The 16,401-nt window shown below is 43.5% G+C and overlaps 1 protein-coding gene across 1 annotated transcript in view; it reads right to left on the reverse strand.

The window, feature by feature from the left end:
* Positions 1-201: 201 nt before the first annotated feature.
* TMEFF1 (transmembrane protein with EGF like and two follistatin like domains 1) overlaps positions 202-16,401 on the reverse strand; it is a 124,569-nt gene continuing 108,369 nt past the window's right edge. The window contains exons 7-11 of the mRNA XM_086469292.1: positions 14,496-14,644; positions 13,571-13,636; positions 6,248-6,371; positions 1,982-2,140; positions 202-286 (exon numbers count right to left, since the gene is read on the reverse strand). Of these exons, the coding sequence (XP_086325418.1) occupies positions 202-286; positions 1,982-2,140; positions 6,248-6,371; positions 13,571-13,636; positions 14,496-14,644 (583 nt within the window). The remainder of the gene's footprint in view (positions 287-1,981; positions 2,141-6,247; positions 6,372-13,570; positions 13,637-14,495; positions 14,645-16,401) is intronic.

Raw genomic sequence — 16,401 nt, forward strand, 5'->3', positions numbered from 1 at the left:
CTATTGTATTCAAAAACACAAAAGTAAGGATAATAAAACAGTCCATAGCTGTTAGAGCTGATGCTTTCAGAATACAGACCAACATTGTTACACTAAAAATGTTCAAAAATAAGGCCTCTGAAATAAATATTTCCATTCTTTAAAAAAAGATATAATAAAAATGTACATCACATGGTCAATGTAGTTATAAAAATCACTAAGTTAAACCATTCTGGATGATGTATCTGAAGTAAAATGGCCTAGGTTTTGCTTCTGCCGACGTCCTCTGTTGTTTTTGGGGCATTTTCTGTTTAAAAAAAAGAGAGAGAGAAAGAAGAAAGGAGGGCTGGTTTTATACATGCCACATAAAATTGAGCCTAGCAATAACACATTGACTTAAATCTCTGTGCTTAACAATAGCAAGGAATCTATGAGCAGTGCTGACTGGGGGGGAACGCTTCTGCTGTTTGCCTGGGGAGGTCCGTGGGCCCCCAGATCACTCAGAAGGGAGTTCTGCTTCAACTTGAGACCAAAACCAGTAATGTGTGATGTCCTTCAGCCTTCATCCAGCAAAACATGTGCCATGGTGAATAACTGCATTGGATTTACTCTATACATATTTCATAATTAAAATCCAGTGGATGGTAAGGCTGGATCAATCGGCCTTTTGAAGTGCTGGATCTCCAGGTGCCCTGCTGCTCGGGGCAGCCCCTGAGACAAAGCCCACCCAGTACTCAGGCAATTCCTTTCTTGGGGATGGACACACAACGAAGAAAGGATTCACCAAAGCCAGCAATTCAGAACGGGACGGGACTTACTCGGCCCGTCAGACAGCGGGCAATGCATGATGGAGCAGTCCCGCTGGGGCGCAGCAAGGCAGGCTGTCCCCGAGAGACTGTGAGCTGAGGAACTAGTGGGGTTGAAAGAGGAGGGCTGCTGAACCACAGCCTTCCATGCCACTGCTTTGGCCAGCAAGGTGGTGGGTAAAAAAGGGATAATATCAATTGCGTGAGCCAAATAACCCTTGTACAGGTGCAGGAGGTGTTAGATATGTGTACTTATACCTGCTACATTGACCCTTACAAGACAGACAGGGAAGGAGGCCTATACTGTTCGTTCATGGGGGTGTCACTCTACATCACTGAGTTTGGGAAGCCATGCACTAATGCAGCAGCAGAAAGTTTTACAACCCAATGTAACTGGAGCTGAAAAAGAAGGATGAGTCGAGGAGGAAAAGGTAAAGCGTGGCATGGATGCCCAAGCGTAGGACTTAAATAAGGTTACCTATAAGGTAACCAAGTCATCCTTACTCTACCCTGGTGCCCTCAGTCCTTGTTGGATTCGATTCCTTGATGAGCGAACTGAATCCCTTGTCATCAAAAAGAATCCACAGCTCTCATCTCAGTTTTCATACAGGGCGAGCATCTGAGACACCCCAGAGACTTGAACTCTGTGCTTGTGCATCTTTACATTTCATAAAACAGGTTCCCACAGAGAGCGCCTAATAACAGGACCAGCTGCTCAATAATTTTCAGAAAGCATCTATGGTGTGAGGGACACTGCTCTCTTTGTGTAACACCATTTACAGTGGTCCTGCAGGAACAGCATCTTGTCAACCTCTCTGGTTTCACCGGGCGAGAGAGGGGGATCATAGCTCCTGTAGGATATCAGCAATGCTTGAATAACTCCACTGAAGGTCTAACATAGTAGCTGACCTTTCGGATGTGTTTCAAGGCTGATCTGTTCTGCTGGGTATTTGGTCTGGGGATTCAGAGTGGTTACTGGTAGATTGTGAATTTAAACAAATGTGTGGTTTGTGACAAAGAAAACCAACGGTGATAGGACGTTACACAATCCTTCCACTTCAGTCATTAGGCATTCTTCATGTGGGTATTTTAGGATATACGTTAAAGCACATAAAATTTTGGGGGTCAAATATTTAAATACAGAAAAAGTATATCCGTACAATGTGTAATTTTTCACTGTTTTTGTCTTTACTTACCTTGTTATGCACATGACAATTGCAACTATAATGGCAATCTGTACAGCTCCAATTATTGCTGCAATAAGGACATGCGTAAGCTTTTGTCTACTTGGGACAACATAAAGAATACTAAAGTCTGTCTTTTCACAGTGCTGTCCAGTGTATCCTGATTCACACCTGAAAAAGAAAAGGAATATTTCACGAATCTGTAATTTGACAACAGCCCTGTCATTCTGCAGATGAGGTAAGGAGTCCAAGGTGACGCCAGCTGAGAAAGAGCTGGTGAGAGGGCAAAGGTGTGGTAGCACTTGGGGTGGGGAATGGTTTGGATTTCTGCGGCAAGAGAAGAGACAGAGAAGACATGCTCTGCTTCTCTGGATAAGGTTACTAGCGGCCCTCTGAAATCACACCAGCGTGGTGACGGCCCTGATTTGGCAAAAGAAATATGCGGGGTTGTTATTAAATTGGGGCAATATTTAGGAAGAATAAAGCAACTATATGAAGCAAGTAGTCAAGGCTAAACGAAACACAAAGTGAGCATGTTCATTCAGCTGCAATGTCAATACGCAAGAGATGTGACAAAGAGGAAGAGAAACCTTGAAAAATTGGGGGGCAAGGAAGATCCCCTTTCAAGCTGCAGCCTATAGAAGTGGAATCCTGCGAAATCTATTGGACAAGACCAGCATCAAACCCCCTCCTGCCTTGTCACCAAATGAAAATTTGATAAAGGCCAGGTTAGAAACCCAATGGCCAACAACTGTTCCAGTGAGAGTTCATGGAAGAATCCATAAAAATTGACCAGGGGTGGGGGAGAAATGTCTGGAGACAGAAGAGAAGCAGCTGCTCTAAATGGTGCCTTGCCTGAGCAAAGCAGCAGTTAGCTCGATGAGAAGCTCAGCAGAGGCTGCTCCTGACCAGCGACGCGTGTTCAGGGAGCGCGAGATGTGCCAGTGGTGAAGGTGGCAGTGGAAACACGCTCTGGAGGAATTCATGTCGCAAGGCAAGAGAGGCAGAAACACAACAAGGAAAGGTGCCCAAGATACTGAGCTGAAGTCTGCAGAATCAAAGGCCACCACTCACACCCCTGAGCAAGTTCCTGGTACAGCTGTCCGTCAAAACCGATGCAAATGCGTCATTAAGGGCCACTGAATCAAACAATCGCACGCCTATACTGCAGCTCCGTAGTAGAAAGCTGGAGAAGAAACACTCACACGCAGGCAGAGAAACAACCCTTTTGTACACTGGATTAGATAAGCCCGAATGCAGCGCAAAATCGGTCTCATCCATCCAAAAGCTTTGTGCTAGGAATTAATTCTGTTTGGAGGAACAAAATAATTACTCCACTCCTACTACTGCTAATGCAACCCCTAATCCCCCTTTGCACGCAGGGATAACAGTTGGGGTTTACATGTTCATAATCTTGTGACTACTTTCTCCAGCCATGAGCTGCTGTGTAAGGAGTTTTGGTTCAGGCATGAAACAAGGTCCAGTAAGAGCAGAGTTATTAAAGAAAAGCCCCCACGTACTGTAAGCAAGCTCAGTAGTGGCCTGGGAGGGAATCATGAGAAACATGTGTTAGCAGAAGGAAGAGGACAGGGAACATGTTGGTAATCGTACAGAAAGAAGCAATACGGAAGAGGACTCCTCGCTGGTGAAGAGGACTGAATTCTTATGGTTACCTTGCTTTCGTTTTCATTACAGAAGGTAACAGCCAAAGTGTGATCAATGTGAGAGTCGCTTTACAACAGAGGCGGCACAAGTAATTCTAAGATATTTCCTCAAAAACACTGAAGTGACAGGAAATTATTTCTGAGAAATATCGAATGGAGATTCAGGAGTACTGAATTCCTGCAAAGAAGTGCTTGTGTTCAGAATTATATTGGTGGTGGGGTGAAGTACTAGGCACTAGTTTAAGCTACCTTAAACTAGTAGAACAGATTTTAAAGCTACCTCAAGCTACCTTAAACTAGTAGAACAGATTTTAAAGCATTCTGCTGCATTAATATATAGCAAGATAATAAAGCATTAATATAAAAGCAAGATAAATAGAGCGGTCAGAATGGATTTATGAAAATATGCTGATCAGTCAATTAATTGAGTTAGGTTTCTTTGCAAAGGGTTAAACTGTGCCTCCTTGATGCAGCCTGCCAGAAGGACAGGGCAGAACTGCACTGCACAAGGGGGGCAGCAGGAGATAGAGCAGACCCCAGCGGTGCAAAGGCTGCTGAACTAAATACTATGCCACTGACTACTACAAAAGCTTCCTCCCACCTGCCTGCTGGCAGTCCTGTGGGACTGCTGTACAGCGAGCAAGGAGATTCACTACCCCCAGTGAGAGCGAAAGTCAGCATTTGCTCTGCACAGGTATTTTCTGCAATTTCGCAGGTCGTCTGATACCTCACATATGTCACCACCAGGAAATGAGGACCAAATTAAACAATGTATATGCTAGATGTGTATGAGAACGCAAGGCATTTGAAAATAACAACCTGCCCCTAGCATTCATCATTATATTTTCCTTGCCAGAGAAAGAGAGAATTTTTTTCCTTTGGTAGAAGTACGTGATTACTAGGCAGATTGCTGTCTGATATAAATCATTTGTTTCCTTAATAAATCTGCTCCAGTAGGAAACATGCATAAAGTACAAGACCATCAGTATTTAACCCTTCAAGAAAAACCCACAGGAGATCTGATACTTAGGGTTAAGAACAGACAGTCAGAAATTCTCGACTGGAACCAGGTGAGGTTTGTTGTGCTAGGTCCAGTGCTGAGCTACTGTTCAGGCTGTTTAAATAAATAATTGAAGGTAGTAATAGTAAGTGTAATTATAAAATAGAATTTAAATGGACAGTACATTAATTAAATTCATCAAAACATTGTCTATCAGTAATTATTAGAATAATAATAAATATTTAAATGAATGAATAATGATTTAATCATAAATGAATAAATGATTACACCATCCAGAAAAGAATTCTGAGAAATAATAAAACCAGTTCATTCAGACACAAATGTTGTCCTTGAAATAACTCTACTTTGAATATTTTGAGGACAAATCCATCAGAAATTGTGATAAACACAGCTCTAGAACAAAAGAATACTGTAATCAAATGGTGCTGCCTAACGCCCATCAAGATGACGTTGGGGATGCACTCAGTTTCTCAAGAGAAGCAAAGCCATGTGGAGCTCTCTTGATCCTGGCCAAAGAAAAAACAAATAAGTCCTATTGGAAAGGTGAAAATAAACAAGAAAGGGTCTCGGATGGGAAAAGGAATAATATAAGCTTTCAAATGCTTAAGCTGACAACCATACTGGCTCTGCCTCTTGGGCTTCCTGCTCTCTGATCCACCTGGAAACCCTTAAATCTTGGCAGTGCAAAAACCCCTAAAAAGACTCGATCGATAAAGATCAAGGGAGAAAATGTGATAGTACATAACAGATTTACAGCTGAAGTTCCCAAAGCAACGAGTTATAGGCTCCTCAACCACATTAATCTGAAAGTACAAGCTTGCAAGATAAAAGTTCAGGAGTGAAACCTCCTAGTAAGTACGGCGCTACATGTTATTAAGAAGTGGCCTTTTTCTATAAAGAATGTTTCAAACTAATTTTAGCTTTTGAAGAAAACAAAGATGCAGAATTTACTTGGTGAAACGTAAAGAAAAAAATTATCTAGGAGCTAACAAAATAAACTGGAATGTTCAGATATCCTGGGAAATGCTGAGTGGCTTAATACCGAGTGTACTGAGATGACAGATTATACTGTAGACAAAAAGTGTGGGCTAAAGAGTATTTCACAATTTTATACTCTGTAGACGAAGCCTATTATCATGAAAAAGGGCAAAAAATGTTAAAAATAAGATATTGATATTCCAGAGAGAGTTTATGACAAGAGCAATAAAATGCCCAGATAGTATAAGAACAGACGAGAGGTCAGTGGGGAAGGCACAGTCATACAGAGAAGACATGCACAGCAAAAGCATTTTTTTTTGTGGGTTTTTTTTTCCTCCAGATAGGATTTTGTAGCTGAAAATAAGATGACAACACTGAGGCCACATTCCTCAGAAGGATTCAGCCTCTGAAGTACCTGACTGACCAAGGCTCTCCCCTGAGCACTATCTCCCGCACGACTGGAGCAGCTGGGTGCTGCCCACAGCACGGGGCTGCGGCCTCTGTGCCACTGCTCAGATAACTGCAAACTGATACGTGCTGTAATTATGTCTAGGGAGCATTTTGATTAAGCTTCGCAGCAATTTCAAGCATATTTTGGAGGCATGCAGGACTTACCGGCAGGAAGCCTTCTGAGTGGAATAAATGAATTCACATTTTCCATGTATACAGTAGCCGTTGAAGCTTTCTGAACAAGGTACGTGGTTTCCAATGTAAATGTCTTCTCTTTGATCACTGGCGTCTTGAAAAGAAATATACATAAACAATTATAAATGGCTGTATGATATTCATTTAAAAATCTCAACCAAGAATAGCATATCCTTAAAAACTTGTAGTGAATAAAGGAGTACAGAATAACAAAGCAAAGCTTAAGGGTGAAGTTTCAGAGGAACCTACAGAGATTTGCTAGAATGTACTGCACCAAAAAATGATCTTGAGAGACATCAAAATATGCTTCTTATGTCAGGTTTCTTGAAAGGAGAAAAGTGTTCACGACAGAAACAAGCCAATGCAGGAAGATCAGCAGAAGCTTTTTAGTGGCATTGGGGCAAAGAGCTAATACATAGATACAGCGAGCTCTCTCCCACGTCTAAACAGAGGAAAAAAACCTGGAGGGTTAGAAAGAAGCTGAACCACATTTTATGATAACTGGGTAGAAAAGGACTTGATAAAGCCAAGATCTGACTGGTACCACTGGTTGTTACAGCTGAAATCAGACACACTACAAGACCGATCTCCCTCAGAGAGACGCTTTTACAGAGAGGGAACTTCAAGATATTGAAATGAGCTTAAAATACCCATTCCTTTTGGAACTGTACTGGTTTTGGCTGGGATGGGGTTAACTTCCTTCATAGCAGCCCATATGGGTGCTGTGTTTTAGATTTCTGGCTAAAACAGTAAGTAGGCTGGGAGTGGGCAAGAGCCTGGGAGGAGACACAGCCAGGACAGCCGACCCCAACTGACCAAAGGGATATGTGCACGGTAGACCAACCCTACCATATGACGTCATGCTCAGCAATAAAAGCTGGGGTTTTAGTCTTTCCAAAGTGGCAGTTGCTCAGAGACCAGCTGGGCATCAGTCTGCTGGTGGGACATTGTGAGTGACGGCTTTTGCATCTCTTGGGTTTTTTTCTCTTTTTTTTTCCCCTTCACTTCTTAAACCGCCTTTATCTTGACCAATGAGTTTTTCTCATGTTTGCTCTTCTGATTCTCTCCTCCATCCTCCTCAGGGGAAGGTGGGGGTGAGCAAGGGGCTGGCGGGAACTTAGTTGCCAGCCAGGTCAGCCCAGCACAGGAAGGCAGTCCCCTCTGCCCCACCACCTTTCGTGCTTCTGCCATGTTACTAAAACTGTCTAAAGCTGTGTACATTTTCTACCATTCTTTCCCCAAAATTTTTCTGTAAAAAAGTTGATGTTTCATAATGAACTTTGCTAAAGACCAAAGATCTAAAGATGTGAGCTTAATTGTAGAATTATGTTCGCTTCCATGGCAATAGACGATAGCATCACAAATACAAAGTTATAATGAACCGCAAGTGCGAAGCAAAAAGGGACTGTGAAGAAGAAATCTCTTATACAATTACAGGTATTTGAAATAACACCAGCAAGAAAGAGAATGTATTTATACAAGAAAAAAAAAAAAGGCATGCTTCTGGTTTAGGTTTTCCCTGAACATTTTCTGGAATGTTTTCTAATTTGTTCCAGGAGAAAAAAAAAAAAATCCCACTATTAGAAGGTTTCAGATATACAGAAGCCTGTTGGTTCAGGCTGTGCTTCAAAGATCCAGAAGGCTTGATACAAGGCAAGAACACGGCCTAATACTGACAATATGTCCACCGCTGCCCTGATGGAATATGTCATAGCATGTCTAAGAGGAGAAAAATGGGGATGTCTCATCCCAAAGCTGTTGCCTCCCTCCTCCTCCAAGCAGTTAATTACTGTCACATCTAGTCCCAATCAAAGGCTAGTAACAAGCTACATACAATTATATTAGCCTGTTCAGAAAGCTGCACCATGTCTGGTTTTAACGCATGAACTCATACAGCACGTGAGGCCCAGCGAAAGATGGCCAGGTAGCCACGGCCACCCAAGTCAGAAGCAAAACTTGTATTAGGCGAAGAGATGTTGTTAAACGCAGGAGGCGATTCCTAGTGTAAAACAGACGCTTACCAACCGATTGATGGGAATCAATTTTTAATCTGAGAGGCCTGCTAGCCTGCTTCAGAGCTTCAAAGAGAAAGATTTAACTGGTGTAGGGGTCTTGAAAGAGTGACTGGATATAAGAGTTCATTTACTTCACCAGAAGGAAGAGGCATGCACAAAAACTGAAACCTCGATGCTCATCTTGATACAACACCACCAGCAAGGCAGCTGAATCTGGGAAGAGACACCTTTCTGATGTAACTTTAGGTAGCCACTTGCACTGCAGGAGGAGGAAGCTGTCATGGCTGTGGTTCTAGAGACTAGAAGGTATTACACATTCAGAGAACAGGGTTTAACAAGAGTAACTCACAGGAATTTAAAGCAAAAGCAAACAGATAGAAGCACGGACTGTTCTCTTATCCTGGAAGAAAAAGTCATTCAAAGCAGTTCACTTCAGACTCTCACTATCTAAAAAGACCTGACTATTGCATAAAAAAATTTCAAAACAATTTTTGTTTGCACAAGGCGTGCTCCCTCTGTGTACATCATTTGCCAACTGCACAAGCTATACACATTAATAATAATAATTATATACAACAGGTTTTCCACTAACTAGATTTCAAGGGAAATTTATATCCAATGCATAAAAGGCTGTAACTTCTTCTGAATAGGAACCAAAAGTGATGTTTCATTATATCACATAATAAGATGTATATTCCATTTGGTGCCTTTTATGCCTTCATAATGAAAGTGAAAGTTTACTTAAATCATTCCAACTGGTATGTCATCTGGAGTGAAAATAAGAGAATTTGTGAAAAAAAAAAGAGAAAAATATATGGAGCTTTTTGGCACCGAACGGATTTTCAAGAAGAACACAACGAATGTTGAAAGCCATGGTGGGATGGCTTTACTCTGGGAGGCCATGGGAGTGCACAACAGGTATAATGACAACAGAAGCTAAAAAGCAGAGCCAACAGAGAAGATACCAACCCCTTGCAACAACACCTGCGTTAAGACCAGCGCTGAGGAGAAACAACAGCAAGTTATGGTCGTTAGTGATTCCCTCCTGTGCAGAATGGAAGCACCCATTTGCAGACCAGACCCTCCTTGCAGGGAAGTTTGCTGCCTCCCTGGGGCATCAATTAGGGATGTCACCACAAGACTGAAGAGCTTAGTACAACCTTCAGACTGCTATCCATTCCTGCTCTTTCACATGGGTACTAATGATGTAGCAACAAAAAATCTGAGGTCAATCAAAAAACATTTCAGAGCCCTGGGAAGAACGCTAAAAAATTTGGGAGTACAGGCAACATGTTCCTCAATCCTCGCAATAATGGGGGGAGACTTTGGAACAAACAGGTGAGCCCAGGATGTCAATACCTGGTTCTGGGGCTGGTGCTTCCACCAAAACTTCGAGGTTTTAAACTGATAAGAGAACAGTCCATGCTTCTATCTGTTTGCTTTTGCTTTAAATTCCTGTGATTTACTCTTGTCAAACGAGGTATGCTGGGGCCTGATGGGATCCACCTGTCCCGAAGGGGAAAATGACTCTCTGGGAGTAAGCTGGTGGGACTGATCAAGAGGGCTTTAAACTACAATTGATGGGGAAGGGGATACCAACAGGATTGCAGTAAGGTAAGCCAAGGTTGGCATGGCATCGCCTGAGGGTGGCAACGCTACTGGGAACATTTACGTTGGTCCTGGGAGCACGGAGGGCTCAGGAGCAGATCTGAAATGCTTTACACCAATGCATGCAGTACGAGAAAAAACAGGGTGAACTGGAAGCGTTGGTCAGCTCCCAGAGCTACGATATCATTGGTGTTGGTGACACTTGGTGGCAAGAGTCCCATGACTGGAGTGCTGGGACGGGGGGCTAGAGGCTGTTCAGGAGGGATGGGCAGGGCAGGCGAGGTGGAGGTGTCACGCTGTATGTAAGGGAGAGGTTTGGTTGCACAGCCCTTACCGTTAGTGATGATGTGGTCAAGAGACTCTGGGTGAGGGTCAGGGGGGTGGAAAACAAGGAGATGTTGTAGTGGGTGTCTACTATCGATCGCCCAGCCAGGATGTAAGGATGTAAGCACTGATAGTTATTCTATAGGCAATTAGGAGACATTTCTGGATCAGTAGCCCTTGTCCTTATGGGAGATTTCAAATTCCTAGACATCAGCTGGGAATATCGTTCTTCTGTGACAAGCAGGTCTTGGAAATTCTTGAGGTTTGTAGGAGATGATAACTTCTTGTCACAGGTACTCAGTGAGTCAACTAGGAAAGATGCCCTCCTAGGCTTGCTGTTTGTGAATAGAGAAGGACTTGTGGGGGATGTGATGGTAGGTTGCTGTCTTGACCACAGTGATCACGAAATGGTTGAGTTTAAAATTTTCAGTGTAGTGAGAAAAAAGGACAGTGGAGTTGCTACCCTGGACTTCAGGAGAGCAAACTTTAAGCTAGGCAGGGAGCTATTTAGCAGAGTACGCTGGGAATCTGCTTTTGAGGGCTTAGGGGTCCATGAGTGCTGGCGAGTTTTTAAGAAGCACCTTTTAGAAGCACAGGAGCAGGCAACCCCACTGTGTCGTTAAGTCAAGCAAGCAGGGCAGAAGACCAGCTTGGCTGAATAAAGAACACCTTGTGGAGCTCAAGGGGAAAAAGAAGTTGTATGATCTCTGGAAGCAAGGTCAGGCTTCGCAGGAAGAGTACAGAGCTGCGGTGGGGGAGAAGACACAAAAGGCCAAAGCCCAATTACTGTTGAATCTGGCCAGTGCAGTGTCAGATAACAAGAAGGGCTTTTAAAGTATGTTAACAGCAAGAGGAGGTCTAAAAAAACATTGAACAGGTATATTTGAAGACTGTCATCTGACTAATAGGGATGAAGAAGAAGCAGAGGCATTCAAGGCTTTTTTTGCCTCCATCTTTAATAATACTGATGGACCTTGGGCTGCCCAGTCCCCTGAGTTGGAGGACCATGAGTGTGGGAACGGCAGCTTTCCGTTTGCGGGCACTGAAATTGTGAGGGACCAGCTCTATCAGCTGAATGTTCACGAGTCCATGGAGGGGCCTGATGGGATTCATCCCAGAGTTCTGAAGGACCTAGTGGATGTTATGGCAGGACCCCTCCCAATCATCTACCAAAGGTCTTGGGAGCCTGGGGAGGTCCCTGATGACTGGCAGCTAGCCAGTGTTATTCCAGTCTACAAGACAGGCATGAAGGAAGACCCAGGCAACTACAGACAGGCTAGGCTAACCTCAGTTCCTGGGAAAAATTATGGAGAAGATTACACTGGGTACTATTGAAAGGCATTTAAAGAATAATGCAATCATCAGGCAGAGTCAACATGGGTTCCCAAAAGGAAAGTCCTGTAGAACTAATTTGATATCCTTCTATAATAAGGTCACCGGCCCAGTGGATGAAGGGAAGGCAGTGGGTATAGTTTTTATGGATTTTAGTAAGGATCTTGATACTTTCCCTCACAGCATCCTTCTGGACGAATTTTCCAACTGTAGGATGAGCAGGTTCATGGTGCGCTGGGTGAAGAACTGGCTGCAGGGCAGAGCTCAAGGGATGCAGTGAATAGGGCTACATCTGGCTGGCGACTGGTCACCAGCAGTGTTCCTCCAGGCTCAATTCCAGGGACAGTCCTGTTCAATATAATTATCAATGATCCCGATGCAGGAGTTGAATGCCCCATTAGCAAGTTTGCTGATGATACCAAACTGGGAGGTGCTGTTGACTCTTTCAAGGGACAAGATGCCTTGCAGAGAGATCTAGACAGATTGGAGCTTTGGGCAGTGATTAATGGGATGAAATTTAGCGAATCCAAATGCCAGGTTCTGCACCTTGGATGGAGTAAGGCAGGGTATAAGTATAAGCTGGGAGATGGGTGGCTGGAGAGCAGCCCTGCAGAAGGGGACCTGGGGGTGCTGGTCAGCAGCAGGCTCAACAGGAGCCAGCAGTGTGTCCTGGTGGCCAAGAGGGCACACCACATCCTGGGGTGCAGCAAACTCAGCATGACCAGCCAGTCAAGAGATGTGATTATCCAGCTGTATTCAGCGTTGGTGCGGCCTCACACTGAGTGCTGTGTGCAGTCCTGGGTCCCACAGTTTTAGAATGATGTGAAGGTCCTTGAGTGCATCCAGAGGAGGGCAACAAAGTTGGAGAAAGGGCTGGAAGGCAAGTCCTGTGAGGAGCGGCTAAGGACTTTGGGCTCGTCTAGTTTGGAGAAAAGGAGTGTGAGGGTCAACCTATTGCTCTCTACAGCTTCCTGAGGAGGGGAAGTGGAGAGGGAGGTGCCGATCTCTTCTCCCTGGTATCCCGTGACAGGATGCATGGGAATGGTTCAAAGCTGTGTCGGGGAGGTTTGGACTGGACATTAGGAAGGATTTCTTTACTGAGAGGTGGTCAAATGCTGGAACAGGCTTGGTTTGGTCAATGGTCATTGGTCATTAGTCAATGCCCCAGGCCTGTCAGTGTTTAAGAGGCACTTGGACAATGCCCTTGATATGTTTTAACTTTTGGTCAGCCCTGAATTGGTCATGCAGTTGGACTGGATGATTGTTGTAGGTCCCTTCCAACTGAAAATATTCTAGTCTAGTCTAGTCTATTCGAACAGCGCTATTATTTGTGAGAGAAGAGGAGGGAAGGTTGACACCTATGCAGATCTGCTCTTTGCCAATAACTTGAGAAAGACAGAGGCACACTTTGAGCAAGTGCCATGACATACAGAAGCATATTAGTTCCGAGAATGCACCTAACACACAGAGGCTATTACCATGTAAAATAACTGAGCAGAATGTGAAACTCTTCCCTATTTCATTTATACTAAGGTTATTAAAGGTAAGGTAAGGCTCATACAGGTAAAACATTTTCAACCAATGTAATTCAGCGTATTAGGATACTGAAAGCATTTTAAAACAACATAACAAACACAGAATCTGCCATTTTTTTCAGAAGTTAACAGAAAAGATTGGGTCACAGAAGGGAGGCTTGTGTCATTCCATCAGGCATGTCACAGCTTGGTGTCTTCCATTAAAATAATTTTCACAGCACTTGAGGGGAGACTAATCCTGTGACCACTCCACAGGGTGGTGAGCAGCTGAGCATCTTAGAGGAATACAGCAGGCAAAACTCACAAATCACACACATCATCTTCTTGCCAGCCTTGCAACACGCTGTAAGAAAGAAGCTGTTCACGGGTCTGTATCGGTTACAGCAATCAAACCTGCGAGGCAGACAAGAAGGGACCTGCGCGCTCCATTTTCTCATCTCGCGAAACCATACCCAAACAGCACAACGTCAGCACAGTACCTTTCACCTCTGGCCGATACTGCATGCCATCGTCTTTCTTTCCAACTGCGTTTGTGTCATCTGTTTCTAGATGATAAATACATGCATGGATAGCTATCAGGAAAGGCTTATTTCCAGGCCGCTACACGTATGTCACACAGAAGTCAGAATAATATTCCAAGACGCATTTTAATTGCAGTAAAACTAGACACATCCCACATTGTTCCTCCCACACAACCAGGCTGGTAGCACACCTGGTCAGTAACCCCAGCGCCCAGACCAACACATGTCACACCTCAAGCTGTAGGTTTTGAACTAAAAGCTTTTTCATGGTATGAGCCTAAGGTTATCTTGGTGATGGTCTCTTTCGGTTTTGGAGCTGTCCTAGTTACAGATCTAGATGTAACTGGCAAAGAGACGGTGGAAAGCTGTTATTCCTATGGGTAGGTCCTAACTGCAAGACCCCAAAACTGAAGAATCATGCACATGATGAACAACAAGGCAGCTGACAGAGGGTTTCAGTGGGCCATTCCAGCACTGGAAAAGGAAATGGATAAATATTTGTGCAATCGGGGCCCAACTCGACTCACCTTGGAAGCACGCTGTGCAGCCCACAGCAGCCAGAGGGAACACTTCCCACACAGCAGTAATCCTTTTGCTCTCCTGCTTCTTACCCCTGCCTCATGCAAGACCCGTTGGACAATTGCTTAGATTCTCCTAAGACCTTTTTGCTGTCTTTCCAGGTAACAGCAGCCAAATAAAGGTAATGTAAACACAGCATGTGTGTGTGTGTGTGGTGTAAACATACCTCTGCATGGGAAAATAAAATAAAAGCAGGGAGTTCACTGGTAGATGGCCCAGTGGCTGCTGATCAAAAACGGAAAAGGGATAGCTCTGCCAAGCCTACTCATGTCAGAATTTACCAGAAAACCAAAACTGAGCCTACCTGAGCAGTGTCCAAGATGCCTGATGTCGATCTGCTCTTGCCTCAGACATGATGCTTCTCTAACAAAGCATGGATTGTTATAGGAACTTCCATCAGAAGCACATACAGGATTAAAGCTGTATCCACTGCAGTCTATATTACACACACACCTGTTAATTGAAACATACAGCAAACGAAAATTGACATCCAGCAAACAAAAATTAAATCATGTTGAGTCCTGAGTAAACATCGGCTCATACACTAATACCAGGAGAGAAGAGCGTGTTGCACGAGGATGCTGAAGAATTCGTTGACCTCTCGGGCTTCCAGGCAGAATGTACAAAATGATGAATACATGCTTCAGTGTGATTTTTAACAACGTATTGATGTTTCTTGTAGTTTTACTATGATATCAATCTCATTGATTAACACCTGAAAATTAATAACTCATTGCTAGGAAGATTTACTACAATTAATAATAAGACTATGTGGTGTCTGTTCTCAAGTGTGAACAAAACCAGATTAATATTCTAATTTTTTGGGGTGTCAGGAACCCTGAGAGGGAAACAAAAAGAAAACGACTCCTGTTTCTGTTAAGCACTAAAAGAAGTTTTTCTATTTCAAAGGCTGTACAGAATCAGTATGCTTGGTTAACTCTGTCATTTCAGCAAGACATTCATTCATACCTTTGAAAGTTAACAGTGGGTTTGTTATGTTGTATTTAAAACAGGATTGTGTGATCTGAATTGCTTCATATCACATCCAGTCAACACTTTGGTTGTTTTAGACACAGATTTTCCATATAATTGGTTTTCCACAGAATCTCTTTTCGGTTAGATAGTTTCATTGCCACAGCAAAAAGTCCTGAAATTTTAGATGTGTGAATGGCACAGGAAAACTTTCCAGCTTTGCAAGCCTCAACTCCCTTGTTTATCCTAATCAATATGCTGCCTTTTAACTGAACCTCTATTTTTGAAAGAAAGTTTCTGTGTGTGTTTAACTTTGCTCTGCAAGCTCCGCTCCAGCTCTAGACAGGGAAAAGTAAGGAGAGTGGCTGCAGAACAGGCAGGCACTAGGTCCAGCTCTCAATCGAGCTCCTTCTGATGCCGTGAGGGCAGGAAAAGCCACTCTCCATCTTCTGAGGAGGTGCCAGTGGACACGTGATCCTCTCCTTGCTTGAAAGCTCTACACAGGGGGCACATGGTCTGACTGCTAGGAGCTGCCGCTAGCTTCATATCAATTCGCTCTTGTGAGATACGAGGTGGGGAAAAAACTCAAGCTACCAATTTGCCAGGATTTTTATGTTCTTTCCAGCTGTTCCAGCTACAATTAAATGATTAAACAGACGTATGTGTGCCTCAAGTTAGTAACAAATCTCACAGCAGAAGCCAATTCCATGCTGCAGAAACACTGAAGATGCCCAGCGTACCTTCCTCTGTCTCTCTTTTTCCACGAGCACCTTTTGTTGCCCAAATTTAAAGGTGCCAATTTTGCCAGTAATATTTCATGCCTGTGAACTTCAGACTGTTGCTAAAGATCATCTCTAGCGCAAACAGGTTTTTAAGTGCACCTACTGATGGTGAAAAACTGCCCCAGTAATGAGTCTCTCCACATCTTAGGGACTGCCTCAAAGTACTCATGAAGCTGCTAAATATATCAACATGATGAACATACAATAATTTTTATCACTAAAAATGGTAATGGTTGTAAATCTTAGACCCAGGAAAGGAAGTACTATTTTGTGTACATGTTCCCGCATGATTTTAAGCCTAATAAGCCTAATGAGACATTTATTAGGGTTTACTATATGCAAATAAAAGCCTCTCAGCTCAGCAGTTGTGTAAATTTATTGACACAAAAGAGCGGAGAGCTAGTTGTGGTTTGTATGACACTGGCTACGTGCTTACAGATACCTTCGCTCAGCCTG

This window comes from Leptosomus discolor, chromosome 8 (assembly GCF_034619465.1).
Source record: "Leptosomus discolor isolate bLepDis1 chromosome 8, bLepDis1.hap2, whole genome shotgun sequence".
In the NCBI taxonomy this organism is placed as follows: Eukaryota; Metazoa; Chordata; class Aves; order Leptosomiformes; family Leptosomidae; genus Leptosomus; species Leptosomus discolor.